The 17,239-nt window shown below is 34.9% G+C and overlaps 1 protein-coding gene across 17 annotated transcripts in view; it reads right to left on the bottom strand.

Moving 5' to 3' along the window:
* Positions 1 to 16,964, bottom strand: part of LOC145686681 (protein argonaute-2-like) — a 212,267-nt gene extending 195,303 nt beyond the window's left edge. For 8 of the 17 annotated variants that reach the window (XM_081760200.1, XM_081760204.1, XM_081760201.1 and 5 more), the window contains exons 1-2: positions 16,747 to 16,964; positions 8,832 to 8,877 (exon numbers count right to left, since the gene is read on the bottom strand). In XM_081760200.1, the coding sequence (XP_081616326.1) occupies positions 8,832 to 8,847 (16 nt within the window). In that variant the 5' untranslated portion in view covers positions 8,848 to 8,877; positions 16,747 to 16,964. The remainder of the gene's footprint in view (positions 1 to 8,831; positions 8,878 to 16,746) is intronic. The other 9 variants (XM_081760209.1, XM_081760210.1, XM_081760211.1 and 6 more) reach the window with 4 other exon arrangements.
* Between the last annotated feature and the right edge of the window lie 275 nt (positions 16,965 to 17,239).

Here is a 17,239-nt window from a genome sequence, read left to right as displayed (position 1 = left end):
ACTTATCACAGCCAAAACAATAGGAAATATTGAGATGCGGGTTTTGCAATCAATTCAGCACCCCACAAACAGGTCCTATCTTCTCCATTAACCCTGTATTCAAACCAGAAGTAATTAAAAATAATTATTTCCGGTTTCAATATTTATCGCCATAGAACAAAAATAGTAATAGACAGTGAAGAACATTTTTCTGCAATCGATTCATGGTCTCAGGAGTATTATATATAATCAAAACCTGCAACACTCTATCGAAACCGAAAGTAGTTCAATCTATACTACTTCTGGTTTCAATACTGATTTTCATAAAGCAAGAACTGGAAAAGATATTGAGAAACACTTCTTTTGCAATCTATTCAGCGTCCCAAGAATAGATTCTATACCCTACCTTAATCCTCTATTCAAACTGGAAATGATCCAAATTAACGATTTTTGGTTTCAACATTTCGCCACAGAACAAAAACAGTAAGGAATAGCGAGAAATGTTTTCTATATATGGACTCAGGAACAGGTTCTTTCTTTGATATTATTTCTCTATTACATCCAGTAGTTGTAGATGTAGCCGACTATTTCGAAGTTTTAAGTTTTGTATTCGGACGGTTTGGAAATATTACATAGTTTCAACTGTGAAACAACATTCACTTGTCTTAATTTCACCTAGAAGTTACCAGAATCCTTAAGCGTAACGAGAGGTTCATGAAGGGAATGATAGAACACTCAAACCATATTTATCATTGGAGTATATGGCGTAAGACTTGCGTATCTTTATAAAAATGATAAATGTTCTACACTGTGTTCGTACAATCATTCTATCAACTTATGATTTTATGTTATGATTCATGTATCAATAAAACAAAGTTTGAGAAGTAAGACTGGGATAAACTAGAGTTGCCCACCAGACTCGTGAAATTTATCGTCTCGTCTCGATTCTAGTCTCGAAAATAAGACGAGAATGCTCATTTTCTAATCTCGTCTTGAATTTAAAAGATATTTCTCATCTCGGGAGCAACATTAGTCTAATACTATATATATCCTAACGAATAAATTACGCTTAATTAGCCGTGTAGGAAAGACGTAGAATTAAAGCAACACTAGGAAAAACTCTAGGAACTAGTAAAAAATATAAAATAAAAAAGTTCCAGTAGCATTTGGCTGAAATATAAATTAGAAATGAACATCTGGGTGAATTCATGTTATTGTGCTTTTGTTATAATTATGAAGGTTTATTTCCTGGTCTGCACAATTTCAATTGCTTGTTTCTTAAAGTCATTACGGATTCACTAGTTAATAGAAGAACCATGTGCTCATTTAAAACCTACTTAGGGAATCTGTAGGACAAACGTAATACTTAAATATGAATAATAATTATTATTATCAATCGCTAACCACTTCTCTATTTATTAGCAGTTTTGCAACCGTTTCCTCGTATACAAAATTCTTAGGTATTATGTTTTACTGTAGTTTTTTTTTTTTTTTTTAAAAAAAAAAAAAAGAAAAAGACATCTAGAAATAACGCAAAAGGGAAAATGTGGCAACCACAGATCTGTCACCCTCACTGACTTTCCTTCGACTAGCCATAAATAAGCCCCCATACTGAGTTTGGTGACATCCTACACCACCCGCGGTGTGTCGGCATCGGACAGCAACTGTATACCAGGATAGCGGACGTACTATACTTTCTTTTGTTTTCTATAATAATGTTCTAATTTGTTTTCCACACACATTTCGGGATTCTTTTGTTTCAACTTTTGTTTCTAATATATAAAATTAAGTATACTTAAGGATTTTAACAACGAACACTATAGATATTCACATTTTAAGTTGTACGTAAGACTTCTCACGTAACATAAAATGGGCTCAATGAATTAGTCGACCACACATTCAATTTTGATCACATATACAAATAGCCTATTAAATTCAACTTTATTACTTGAATTAATGATCCCAGTAGCATTACATTCCTTCCTTCTCCCCAAAGGAAAGAATAAACATGGTTAAAATACTTTAATGTACGACTTTCTGCGGAATTTCTTGTGTTTATAAGACGTAAGGTTCAAAATGTTATATAGGGTGGCCATAAGTAACTTGACAAAAATGTATTTGAAATGAATTACTTCTACAAAACTATGAAAATACTACAAGTAATATTGTAACATTACGTTAGCTTACCTATATCAGGAGTTCAATGTCCTCCATCATTTTCAATTCACGAACTGTAATCTTTTAGGCACAGAACACATATCACTAATATTGTTGGATGATAATTTATCAAATACAGATATAATACGCTGTTCTAAATGCTCTAAAACAGTATATATTTTTCTTTTCAGTTCATTATTCAAGTTATGGATTATTTGTCAAGAAGAATGTACAGTGTTCGGATAACGTAATAATGTAGTCATGTAACCACCACTTGAAGTACGAACACATGTTTACACGTTCATTTTTTTTTATGAACTAACTATTTATTATAAATTAACTTATTAATAAATGTAACAAAGTTCAAATTCTTTATTTAATCATCTCTTACTATGTATTATTCACGAATTACATCAGAACGTAGTTTGCATCACACAGCTATTATTCTAGTCATCTGAGAACTGAGTAACTGATACTTCAGTCAATTGAGCATACAATAATTGCTATTCTAATGAAACGAGAACTGAATAACTGCTGCTATAGTCAACCAAGAACTGAATAACTGTTAATCTAGTCAACTGAGAACTAAATAACTATTAATCTAGTCAACCAAGAACTGAATAACTGTTAATCTAGTCAACTGAGAACCAAATAACTGTTAATCTAGTCAACCAAGAACTGAATAACTGTTAATCTAGTCAATTCAGAACCGAATAACTGTTAATCTAGTCAATTGAGAACTGAATAACTGTTAATCTAGTCAATTGAGAACTGAATAACTGTTAATCTAGTCAATTGAGAACTGAATAACTGTTAATCTAGTCAATTGAGAACAGAGTAATTGCTATTCTGATCAACTGAGAATTGAATAACTCCTAGTCAATTGAGAATTTAATAACTGCTGCTCTAGTCCACTGAGAATTGGATAACTGCTAGTGTAGTCAATTACGAACTAAATAACTGTTACTCTCGTAAATTAAGAACTGAATAGCTGCTAGTGTAGTCAACTGAGAACTGCATAGCTGCTACTACACTGAAAACTAAATAACTATTATGCTAGTCAATTGAGAACTAAATAAATACAAGTGTCAAGCGACTTTTAGCCCACACTGTAATTTTGTTAGTTCCTATCATAGAATTGTACTCATCACTCTACATAATTCTTTCACGCGGTCTTAATATTTCGTACTGAGCTGAATTGTGAAAGTGTTTATGGTAATAAGTATGATAAAAAAAAAAAGATTAAAAAAAAACAACATAAATCATCACTCCGAATTAATGAATAATTATTTGCAATTCATCTTCCTTGGAACAAGCACGCTGATCTGAGCAGGACAATATGTTGGTGATGTACAGTCAACTAGTACTACGATTACTATCTTCCTCCGGTTTGAACCAACTTGCTTAGCGGCCAATAAAATTGTTCCAGTGTGGACTCACGATGCTCGATATAAAGAAAACAAAGTACCTTTTGAGTTCACTTATTCAGCCTTTAAATATGTACTGTGTTATAAAATCTTGTATTTACTATTTGCTGATGGATGCTATAAGAAATGAAATAAATAACCTTGCTTCTGTATCTCATGCCGAATTTATTGTTAATCCGTGTGAATCATTTGGTATGTGCTGTTCTTTGTCAACACCTGCTACAGTTTGTTTTGTAAAGTTTTCTTTACCTCGCTGAAATTGTTAGCCTGAAAAAATATTTAAAAACGCACAATTATCTGAAAACTGTAACTTCAGTACCGGTATTAGTTGTAAATCTCCCACTTCTTCAACTAAAGGATTTGTCGTGAATGTTTTAAAACTTCATTTTATATGAATGTTGAGACAACGTGACTGTTCTTTTTAACGAGTTCTTGAGTTTGTTTTTTTTGTCTCAAAAGCCATTGTGGATTTTTCACTTTAAAATATAAGTAACAGTTAAAAACATTTGCTCTGACTCCAATATAACTTCTTGTGGATATAAAATAACTTGCATGTATACGTAATATAAAATGTTATTATTGCAATTAGTTAAATTTTATATTATCCAAAATTTCAATTTTATACAAAAACTAGCATATATTACCCGCTTCACTGGGTTGAAATAAATAATTTAAATGCACATCTTTGTATGTCACCGTTCATCTCAGCGATCCCAAAAAATGTGGATTCAGCACTAATATCGGTCATTTTCGATCATTTTTAAATATCTCTTCCTCCCCCTCTCCCAAGTTGCGGGTTTGAATTTGGATTTAAACGGAATCGAAAGTATCACTGTTCATCTAAGGGACCCAGAAAACTATAAATTCGATACTGATAGTGCCCATTTTCGATCATTTTTATATATCTCTTTCTCCCCCTCCCCAAGTGGTGGGACTGATTTTGGATTTAAACTGGATCAGAAATGTCACTGTTCATCTGAATGATCCCGAAAACTATGGATTAGACACTAATATTGGTCATTTTCGATCATTAATATATATTTAGTTCCCCCTCCTCCGTGCTGCAGCAAACGGCATCAGAATTGCCACTGTTAATCTCAACTACTCCTAAAACTATGGATTCGACACTAATAGTCATTTTCGATCATTTTTAAATGTTTATCCTCCTCCCCAACAATCAGGGCTGAACTTGGATTGAAATAGCATAAGAAGTGTCACTGTTTCTCTCATCGACCCCGAAAACTATGCATTCAACACTAATATCGGTCATTTTTGATCAATTTTAATTTTCTCCCCCCCCCCCCCCCCCACCTATGTTGCATCGTCAAAGTGAATAGCCTGAAGTAATCCCTGCCCCTAAACTCATGTATGTTGAAAATTTGATTGAGATCGGTCGGGTGGTACAAGAGTGATGAAGTCACAAAGGAAGCCATTTTTATTTACTTTTTTTTTTTTTACATATATCTGCCCTCTCCCCCTCCCCTAAGTTGGTTCGTCAAAGTGAAACGACAAAAAACACCCAAGGCCCGACTCTCATATATGTTGAAAATTTGATCGAGATTGGTTGAGTTGTTCAAAAGTTATTAGGTTTTATTAGTTTTTATTTATACGTCCCCCTCCCCTCCACCTCCCCTAGGATCTACAGCAGCGTTTCCCAACCGGTGTGCCGCGAAGAATCGAAACAAAATTATTAATTTTATAGCAATCAAATTGCCAAACGAAGGGAAAAAGGTATATTTGTGTTTCACATTACTATGAATGTACAATTTTAAGTTTCATACCGGCTTACTGTTCTGTACATTTCTAATATTGAAAAAAGTATTTATCATTGTTATGACCATTATTGGTTCTTTATTGTTGCAAACTATTTCGGAACTTGAAAATTTAAAATATCATTCAATCCTTTCGACAAATTACCTACATTTGTGTTTTAAAAGTAAAAGAGATTTGTTTGTTCGTTCGTTATTTAGTGATCTTCCTTCTTACTAAAAGGTTGGATACAATTTTTAAAAAGAAAGCGTATTTTTAAAAACCTGAGTCCAATATTTTATTGCAATTTTTTTTCTATTTTTAAATTAGAATGAAAAATAAGCATAATGATTTACCACGGGAGAAAACCAGCGATAGTTTTCTTCTCCGTGAGAAGGAAATCAATAATCACAGAAAAAATACCGCTGTGTTATATATTTACAAATAATAATATCTATAAATTTGCCGCAAGTTGAAAAAGGTTGGGAAACGCTGATCTACAGTTAAAGTTAAATTACAAAAATGTTTCCAGTCCCCCAAACCTCATGTATCTTGAAAATTTGATTGAGATCGGTCGGATAGTACAAGAGTTATTAAGTTACAAAAATAGTCATTTTCAGTCTTATACAAATTCATTTATACATATATATATATATATATATATATATATATATATATGCCCCTCCTTCTCCTCCACGTTGCTCCGTCAAATTTAAATCATAAAAACGATCTCAGGCTTGAACCTCACTTATGTTGAAAATTTGATCAAGATCGGTCGAGTGCTTCAGGAGTTATTAAGTATTTATTTTTTAACCCCCCACAGTTCAACCATCAAAGTGAATAGCCTAAAACCAGCCCAGCCTCGAACCTCATCCATGTTACAAGTTTGATCGACATCGGTCGGGCGGTTCAGGAGATTTAGAGTCACAAACATAGAGATTTTCAATTTTATACACACAGATTATAATTTTGGTTATTAAAAAATTTAACAAATTGCAACTTCAACATTTTATGTGTATAAGCAAGTAATTTAATTTAATATGTTATATCAAAAAAAAAGTTATATTCGCAGTGTAAACCATTTCTTTTTTCAACTGATATATATATATACACAGGGTGTAACATAAATGCATGGCCAAAAGTGACGAGGTGATTGCCGACACTTAAAGAAGTAAAAATGTTTCTATAAACATGGGTCCGATGCCGCTTCGTTTTCGAGATACAGTGTGTTAAAATACTGAGTCCCGCCAATGGCTCACTATGGGAAAGTGAATGGAAATATTCAATATTACAGGAATAATACAATCAAGTGGAATTATGCCGGTGCAAATACATTTACACTAACATTGAGAATGAAACTAATCAACATTTGAGGTCATTGGATTGTCAGAGTTGCCAACCTGGTACAAAGTGTTGTTTTCAAATAGTATTAGACGTCCAAATCATATGATTGCTGACAATAAAGCGTTCCTAAGCATTGGGCAGATTTCGCTTCGTTTTCGAAAGGCAAGACGTCCAAGTGTGAAGTCAATTAACAGCTCACAATAGCAAACAACGGTTCATAGATCACAACTATTGCATGTTTCCAAAAATAAGTAATTGAGAAAGGTATTCGATGGAGGCCACAGCGATCGTTTATACCACAGATAAACTTCGGAAGACAGTAACCCATGTTTGGGAACGTTTTGATGTCAGCAATCATTGATCATTTCCATTCACTTTCTTATAATGAGCCATTGGAGGGACTCGATATTTGAACACCCTGTATCTCGGAAACGAAGCGGCATAGGACCCATGTTTATGGGGACATTTTTACTTATTTGGATATCCGCAATCACCTCGTCACTTTTCGTCATGCACTTATGTTACGCCCTGTATATATATATATATATATATATATATATATATATATATATTAAAATGAACAACCCACAGAGATTTTCAACGCAAAAACGAACCATCCCAAAAACCCATTAAAAAGAACAGCCTTATTTTTTCAACATTTATATGGAAGGAAATCTGAAAAAGTCCACGACAAATCCTTTAGGTGAAGGAGTGGGAAATTAATAAGTAATACCCAGGTTACTGTTTACAGACAGCGTTTTTATAATTTGTCAGGAAACGAAAACTTAAACGTCAAAAGAAGAGGTTACCAACCGTAGATGTTGACAAAAGGATCCAGCGCAGACAGAAATGATACACACGGATTGAAAAAATAAATTACCAAGTAAACACTACTTATAGATGCTGCATCCTAACGCACTTGACGGTAGATGTTGTCATTTAGAAATAGATATATGGCGTTCAACCGAAATAAGGACGAATTAAAATGCTCAAGAAGACACTGCTAATAAGTATGATTTTGTCACAGTAAAAGAGTGTCATTTAACACGATTTTAAAATATCTACGACATTATTACTTTTTAGCCCATTGATTTATGTGGGAAATTAATTATTTTTCTTATTTCTTCGAAATGAACTCTAGTTTTAATTGTGTGATTTTACTGATTTCATTTTTATGTCTTTTCGCTAAAACATTTGCATATTTATACGACGGAGGATCAGAAAGTCCGGTATCTCTGAAGTTTCGTCTGTTATAGAGGAACGAATGAAGAGTGTGCGGTAATTGTAATACATGAAGTTGGCAACTATGCACAGTTTCAGCCACCCACAGCCTACGGCGCTAGTCGCAGGTAAACACAAATGGCGACTCGTTTAGAAAAGTGGTCTCACGAAGAAGTCCCCTCAATTATCCGGTTTCGGTGGGCGAAACATGCAAGCGTGGCTAAAATTCACCGACAGCTGGTAGAGGCTTACGGAGAGACTGTAATGTCTCGTCAGGATGTCGCAGAATGGTGTCGAAAGTTTGTTGTAGGTAGAGAAAACGTCACCGACGAGGAGTGTAATGGCCGACCCAGCGTGTCATCAACAGATTTGAACACAGCTCGCGTGGAGGAGCTGATTCAGGACAACGGGAGAATCTCGTTACGGCATCTGATGGCAGAGTTGGGAATGTTGTTCGGAAGCATCTAGGAAATCGTCGCTTCGCTTCACACGAGGAAGTGAAACACTTCATCACAAGATGGCTAAGCACGCAAGGACAAGATTTTTACCAGGAGGGAGTCTTCAAACTCGTAACACGATGTGACAAATGCCTCAACCGATATGGAGGCTATGTCGAAAAATAACCTAATGTATGTACTGTATGTTGGCTGTATTAATTGTATGCAAAATATATACACGTTTCACTGCAAGTTTGGTGACCTTACTTTTTGATCACCCTCGTAAATGTAATATTGCCTTAATTAATTATGATTAAATATTCAATACAAATTTAGTTCTTAGAAAGTAAAACACATTTAAATACATCTGAAGAAGAAATAATTCCCCTACACATCAACGAGCTTTTTTTTAAAAAAAAAAAAAAGTGCAGTTCCTCATTATCGTTTAATAAAACTTCTTTTGTTAAGGTCAACATACAAAATACGTGCACGAAATACAAACACTGAACATACTAACCTTTCTTCTTTCCCATTATCACAAACGATTACAAAGACACAAAAACCTGGAACAAAAACCACAGCTTCAGCATACATGTTAATACAAAACTCCATTATGCCAAATCAATTCAGATGTTAGTTACTCAAACCCAACATATCCTCTTAAAATACTCTTATTAATTCTACTATTACTGCTACTACTACTACTACTATCACACACACACATACACATATACACATGACACTCAAGTAAATACAAAATAAATTTATAAGAGTAGATTGTCCAAAATACAAAAAAGTTTTTAGCACACTACTCCTTATACGAATTTGACAAAACAATGTATTAAACATTAAACCCACACACAACACGTACACACTACAAAACAAAATATATATATCAGGGCGCAAAATTTCAAAGTCAGACGCACTCGGCAATACAAAAAATGTTGGTCGCCAGTACCTCTCACGTACAAATTATGAGAGGTCTGCCCCCTCTCACCCCGGCCTTTGGTTTGACAAAGTAAGAGATTACATCAGGGCATAAAATTTCAAACCAGACAATTCGATTCAGGATAACCAGTTCTGAATTGGACAATTCATATCAGTGACAATTATTTTCTCACTAACGTCAATCAGAATTATTTTCGTCCAAAACGCAAACTGCGCTGCCCTGTGTGTTTATGCAGAAACCATTTCTACTGAATACTGGTCGCCAGCTCTAAATTTCTAGGCGCCAATGGCGACCTGGCGACCGGAAATTTTGCGCCCTGATATATATATATATGTTTAAATTCAACTGAAGCACCAAGTACTACATTCCCATTACAAGTGCATTTACATAGTTTTTTAAAGACAAAATTATTTCTCAGGTAAGACAAAAAGTCTTATGGAACATCGGAATTAGTTTTCATGACCTGAAATTGTTCAAAACATTAGAAAAAATACATGTGGGGTTTAAAAATGCTCCAATACTATTATACTCAATATCGCACTCTGACACAGGGTAGATAAAGATTTACCAGTGACGAATCTTACCAGTACCAGTTTTGAAATAAAAATAAAATGAAATGAAATGAAATCTTTGAGTTTTACGTCCCACGGTTATGCCGGTTAGGCTAAAGGAGACGGTGATGATGAGTAATGAATGAAATGGTGGAATGAAGAAAGTGGGAGGAAACGGGAGAACCCCGAGAAAACCCACGCACACGGTGTTTGTTCACCACAAAGTTCACTTGGCAGGGGCTGGGATTGAACCCGGGACCCCTAGCACCAGAGGTGAACGCTCTACCACTGAGCCACCGCGGCCCCAAAATGAAATGAAATATTAGTTTTACGTCCCACGATTATCCCGACTAGGCTACTACAGGAGACGGTGATAATGAGATATGAATGAAATGGTGGAATGAAGAAAGTGGGATGAAACGGGAGAACCTCAAGAAAACCCACGCACAGTGTTTATCCACCACAAAGTTCACTTGGCGCGAGCTGGGATCGAACCAGGGATCCCATGCACCAGAGGTGAACGGTTTACCACTGAGTCACCGCGGCCCCTCAGTACCAGCTTTATCAGCAATCGTATTAGTACCGATTGGAAATACCAGCTTTCTCACGATTCTTACACATGTGCAGGATTCATTTCTCCGTATTCTTTCAATATAGATGACGATTTTCTAGTTGACAAAAATTAGATTTTGCGCTTTCTTATGGCTATATTGTTCGCATACGTGTCTTTGGCGCGGCAGATTGGAGTTTTGGTTCCTGACAGCGCCGTAAGTATTTCGGATCCAATGTTAAGCTATAAGTCACATTTTATATAGCTTTGGTGCCAAAAGGAACGGTAACTCCAATTAAACCCAAAAAAATATGGTGTTACACACATGCACTACTAGAACAATAATCAAACCGGAGTAAAATCATACTTCAATAAAATCAATAACCACATTAAAATATAATTAATAGAGTTTATTACCTAATTATATTAAAAATTATATATTCAAAATCATGCAGAAAACGATTTCTAAAACTAAAATGTAGACATCCTTTTCGTTTGTTTTTTGTAGTTCTATGTTCCAAGATTACATGCCATAGGCTGCCCCATTCCATCCCTTATAGGAAACAATTACATTTTTTCAGACTTATACCCAACCCTTATGACCTGCTAGCTAAAAGAGACGGGTGATCAATGAATATGGAAGGCAATGACACAACACTGTGAAAACCCATGAACATGATGTGTTAAGTGTCAAAATTTTCCGGGACTCGAACCCAAGCCCACACACACATATGAAACACCAAAACCAGTCAACAGAATACATCCAGAAGTGTTATTTAAATACGTTGCTTTGAAGCAACGAAGCATGATTTAGTAAGAAATCTCTTTTTCCTCACTTGGCTTACGTCTCAGTAGATGGGAGTATGCGAAAAGGAAATACTACATCGTAATGGCAACATAATCAAAGTTCATGATCCAGAAAGGAGATTAGCTTTGGGACAATCTAGTGTCTATTTTTTAGAATACTTCTCATGGTTGTATTCGTAAGTACAACAGTAAGTTGTGGTCCAAATCACGTGAAAGAACACCGACTTCAAGACTGAGAGGGTGTATGGCTGTTCTGGAGAGAGACTGAGTAGCGTAGTGGTTAACGCATCGGCACGGTACGCAGAAGGTCCCGAGTTCAAGTCCCGGTCCAGCCACTTTTTTTTTAAAAAACAATTTGTGTATCACTGAATTAGCACCTATAAAGAAATTGGTACGTTAAAAGTAGCTTCTTCTCTTCATTCATTATTATAATCAAACTAATTTATTTTACATATTCCCTAACAAATAGTCGAGCACGAAAAATCCCCTCATTTTTCCAGGACGTTTTACGAGTAAACTGAAATTCCTTAAGTTTTCAGGCTTTGCAAACCGGTGAGAACCCTGTCAATGCAGAAAATACGATAATAATGTTTGTTAGAAATAAAGATGCATTTCTGTTACTCTTATAAACAGTAAACCTACACTACACATACAAAATCAAATTTACAATCCAAGACTCAAGCATGGTCAGACACCATACATAGTATGAATGTGTGTGTGAATAGAACGTGTCATTGTTTCATAAACCCGTGTGAAATGTCAAACGTAAATCCTCAGGGCAAAGCTTTAAAGACCATGTAAACTTCTCTAGTACTCTGTCCCAGTCGTACCTACCCCCCCCCCCCCCTCTTCAACTTTGGAGTTGAGTGTTAAGTCTCTCATATGATTAAAATGGAGATATTCGTGGGCAGACACAAGATATGTGAATATGTGAGTGTAATTATTCTCGGAGAATAGCCCTTGGCGAGGAACTCAGTTTCCCGCAAGCTAACCCGTGAGAAGTACAATGACTTTAAGGCAAGAGTACACATGATCTCCCTATACAAAATTACCGTTAGTAAGAAAGAAAAAAAAGCACCACGTAAGTACCTGTAAATGCTTTTTGAGTAAATATGTGTCAGCATATCTTGATTTGCTAGTTATTCAGTCATTATACAGCGCAATAAGCCACTGCATATTCCTCCATAAATAAAAAGTTTATAAATAAAAACTTGTTTAGAATCATAAAATTATAAAAATATTTTACTTTTTAAGTTTTTGAAAATTTGAAGAGTGATATTCTACTACGCTGCTACCAAAATACTTGCGGAAAGTTTTTGCGGTCTCCGTAAGCCGTCGCAGAAAGTTGAAAAAAATAAGTTCTGCTTTGGGGACTTAACTACCTTTATGAGTTGACGCTAGTTTTAAGCTCGGAGCCTTGTAAACTCACATGTATCTTTACCTCGGAAGCAACATGATGTGCAGGCAACTCGCGTTACCATGCTCTAACATGTATGTAATCTGATGGGTGGACCTCTGGGAAAAACACAATATAACAACAACAATAATAAAATGCATTTGCCCCGAGAGAGGTAAAATAGGGTTAATTAAACATGAAACATTAACCAATGTTAATGTTTGGGCTTCCATTTAAATTAATTAGTTTCTATTGATCTACTAAACTGATAAGTTGGTTTTCATGTGGGGTTATCTCAATTAAATTTTAAACTTTAAAGAAGAAATATTTCATGTTATATCAAAAGAGGATTATATAAGCAATCAAAATATATTGGAGCCTTACCTCTGACGTCTCTAATAATGTTAAAAAACGTAAACCAAATGGTTAGCACGTAATATTCCATAAGGAAGCCATGATGAATTAATTTTGGAAGTGTATTATGCCATGATCTCTAACCACAGAAGCATCCGTTAGCTGTTCGACAGTAAAACCATAGCAACGTAATGTCCTTTCGCTTAGTTTACACACATACCCACAACCGTTGATGCACCTCCTCCGTATGAATGCACATATAAGCTTCACCCCAGCTTACACAAGTTGAGGCAGTTATTCCGAAGTTGATCGTCCGCCTAGCTTTCGACCAAAAGCGTAGTAAGTAAAAGCTACGAGAATTTAGAAATAATAAATTTTTACATTAGCGTTACTGATTTTCTGTTTCATTCCGTTTCCACGCGGGTTGTGGATGTGAAGGAGGGGTTAGTCGTTTGCATGGTTTTCGTCCAAAACCAAAGAGAACTTTACTCTTTTGTTTGGAAATACTGCTTCCGGAAATACGCTAGTGTGAAAAACAAACCAATCTTTACTAAGTAGTCAATAAAAAGCATGAATGGTAAATGAATCAGTGCCCGAGCGGCAGCGAGACGGTGTGTCCGTAGGCAGCAAGCGAGTCAGCTATGGTGGATATGTGCGTAAACGAGAATGTCACTAAAAACACTAAGTTCCTTATTTTCTAACTTAACAGGTAATTTATTAACTTATTAGATTTATTAACATCACTTTCACACAGTTTCAAAAGATTTTCTTGACTATCATCGTATTGTTTCACAAACTGTGTTACTTGTAACTTATATCTAGGACAACACCTATGTATACCTACAGACATATTCACAATACAAATGCTTATTACTTTCCCACAGTCTAACCATGCAGTAAGATTGCGCTAAATACTTTCCTCTGCTTGCCAAATAGTCCCTCGTTTATAGCTGCTTAATAAAAATAAATTAAAAAAATAAAATAAATAAACACACTTTCGCTCTCCTTACATATTGTCAAGCACACAAACAAGCAAATTATCCATCTGTTCCCGGTATATTTACAAAATTTTGCTAGGAACAGATGACCAACTTTGGAACTTAACCCCAAGTTGTTGAGTTTTTGTAATGTTTTCATATCACATGTTCAGACGCTGTATTTATAGATAGGCCCTCCTAAAGTGAATCTGAACCCAAGAATGCAGCTCCAACCACAATACATAATTGATAACTTGTAAGGCGTACATTTCCTGATGAAAAAAGTATGTGTAACATGAATTCATGTTTTATTTTCGTAAACTGGGATTGCATGTTTTATAGTTTTTAGGTTACTCACGCAGCCCAGAACTTCACCGTGGCATCCCTGGAGTTTATATAGAACCTGGTTTGATATAATTAGCTTTAATAATCAATTTCAAATTTTAATCTCCTTATACCAACGGCAAAAACCCAACCTCGGAACACACCCAACTTGATACCTACGGTAATGACTGAATGTAACGTGGTAAGTAAAATCACAGAGAAAATAAAAATGTACTGTGGTACTGTACTTTACTGTACAGTATTCTGTGGTAAAATGTACTTTATTACGCCAAAAGAAAATGCTTTTAAAGAAAATATAGCACAGTGTGCCAAAAGCAGGGTTGGCAAAAACCACGGTTTTTATTAAAAAAACAAAAAAAACGTTTTTTTTTTTGTTTAAACCAGGTTTTTTTGGTTTAAACCAGGTTTTTATGGTTTAAATGATTTGCTCTATATATTCATATCATATATGGACAGAAATAAGTTTGTTTCGCCTTGATGTTATTATGCAACAACCGGGTTATGCTGGAAGGGGTCACATAAGCTTAAAGCGGAATAAAAACCGCTTCTCGAGTTACATCCGAGAGAAATTGTCCTCCATTTGAACTCAGAACCAGGACTAATTGGCCACAGATGCGATACGTCTGCCGACTCACTCACGAAGGAATCCTGACAAAAAAATACGTTATACTGATCTTTACATACTTCTTAATATAACTGTCAAGAGTCATTTCAGAAGGGCAAAAAGATAAACAGTTGCACAAGTGAAACCATTTCACAGAATTACATATGAACAATTTCAAAGTACTACGGAGTACAGAAGAACTAATTTAGTTCAAGTTAGTTAACAACGATTTTTATTGGTCCAAATTAAAGAAATACACCGACTTAATCTGCATATCAATAAGAAAAATGAATAAAGATACGAATTATTTGAGTCCACTTTGGCTCAAACTCATTTATACATAAATAGATACCAAAAATACTTATTTCACTAAATGCCTCTCGTGGAGTCTGTATGACCCCCCCCCCACACACACACACACACAAAGTACGGCATTTTCGATGTATTTTATCAATAGTAAACATTGAAACGAAACATATTTAGAATTTTTCTTCGATTGCAATTACATAACAATAATAACTACAAAAAAAAATCACAAAATAAACTTGTAAAAAGAAGTTGCTTTTGTAGTATAATCTTTTTGAGTAATGAATGGGGAATTTAGGTCTGAATATAATACGAATAATATACGGGAGTGAAACGTGATAACCCACAAATGTGTGTTCATCAAGATTTTACAAACACTTACACTTTTACGAACATTTTTTGCTTTTTGGTTTAAACCAGTTGGTTTTTTTGAAAAAACCAGCTGGTTTAAACCTTGGTTTAAACCAGCCAACCCTGGCCAAAAGTATTGTACTTATGTAGATACTATCTATACCTTCTTGCGTACAGATTGAGAATATGGAGCCATTACAGTAACTATATTTTCCTTAATTTTTAAGTATCTCCTAGTGCCTACAGAGGCTGTATTTTATGTGTGGTCTCAGTTTATCATATCGTGCCTTCAATATGCAGATCAGTTCATTCAATGTTGCACTTGGATTGAGTATAGCCCGCTCCCCCCAGTGATTTTTAACGAATCATAGTGATTCTAACGGTAGTGGATTGAGTATAGCCCGCTCCCCCCAGTGATTTTTAACGAATCATAGTGATTCTAACGGTAGTGGATTGAGTATAGCCCGCTCCCCCCAGTGATTTTTAACGAATCATAGTGATTCTAACGGTTCATATTAGTTCAGAATGAATCGGAATCACATGTTATAAAGATTTAAGATGTAAATCTTGTGGTAAGGAGGCTTTAGTATAAGTAGTAGTAGCGGTAGTAGTAGTAGTAGTAGCAGTAGTAGTGGTAGTAGTAGTAGTAGTAGAAGTAGTAGTGGTGGTAGTTAGTAGCAATACTACTACTAGTAGTAGTAGGAAAGGGTTAGAAGCCCCGCAGGGGTTGGTTGGGTTCTGTTCTCGATATAAGTATTAGTAGTAGTCGGAGTAGTAAAATTAGTAGTAGCAGTAGTAGTAGTAGTAGTAGCAGCAGCAATAGTAGTAGTAGTAGTAATAATAATAATAATAGCAGTAGTAGTAATAGTAGTAGTAGTAGTGACTCTTCCAGTTCCGGTGACAAAGAACTGAGGGGAGCGGGCTATACACAAGCCGTTGCACTTTCTTGGTAAGAGACCGTAAATTGATGTTATTCATAATTTCGTAAATAGTAAGACCCATATTGTTAATCTGAACCTTTTTCTTTTGTCAATATTTCGCTACCTTGCATGAATTTCATACACAAAAGAAATTTATTATACTACCTTAATTAAATAGATCTATAATAAATAGTATATATATATATATATATATATATATATATATATATATATATATATATATATATATATATATATACCAAACTGCATAAAATTCAAGAGAAAAATATTATACCAAATCCCTTACAAACTGAGACTTCACCTGCAAATATCAATTAGACAATTAACGAAATTTCACAAGATATTTCACTTCGTTTTAGTCGCGGTCTTCACGTCATTGTCGATAAATATCTAGAAATTAAATTGGTTTATCTTGTCAGAATCTTCTACAAATTAAATAAATTCTACAAAGTACGAACATCGGGAATTTCCGGTTCTGACAATGTTGACAGATGTAATGTTTATATTCGTAACAGGCATGGTCCGCGAATGGACTTTTGTGGTTCAGGTAGAAGATAGATAGATTACGAATAAGTACTTATTGAGGCTTAAGAACTCAAAATGTTTAGGTACCTAGTGGTGTTTGAGGGGGTACTACTTTCACTTTTAAATATTTTGAAATATATGGTAAATATTTTGAAATATATGGCATGTATCTAAATGCACAGAACGTGGTGCAGTTATATATACAGATCAACAGATTGTTAAATGTACAAAAAAAAAAAAAAGTCTTTAATTTGCCCATTTTATGTTGA

This window comes from Thermobia domestica, chromosome 5 (genome assembly GCF_964235325.1).
Source record: "Thermobia domestica chromosome 5, izTheDome1.hap1.1, whole genome shotgun sequence".
Taxonomy (NCBI): Eukaryota; Metazoa; Arthropoda; class Insecta; order Zygentoma; family Lepismatidae; genus Thermobia; species Thermobia domestica.
This window is presented reverse-complemented; position numbering and strand designations above follow the sequence as displayed.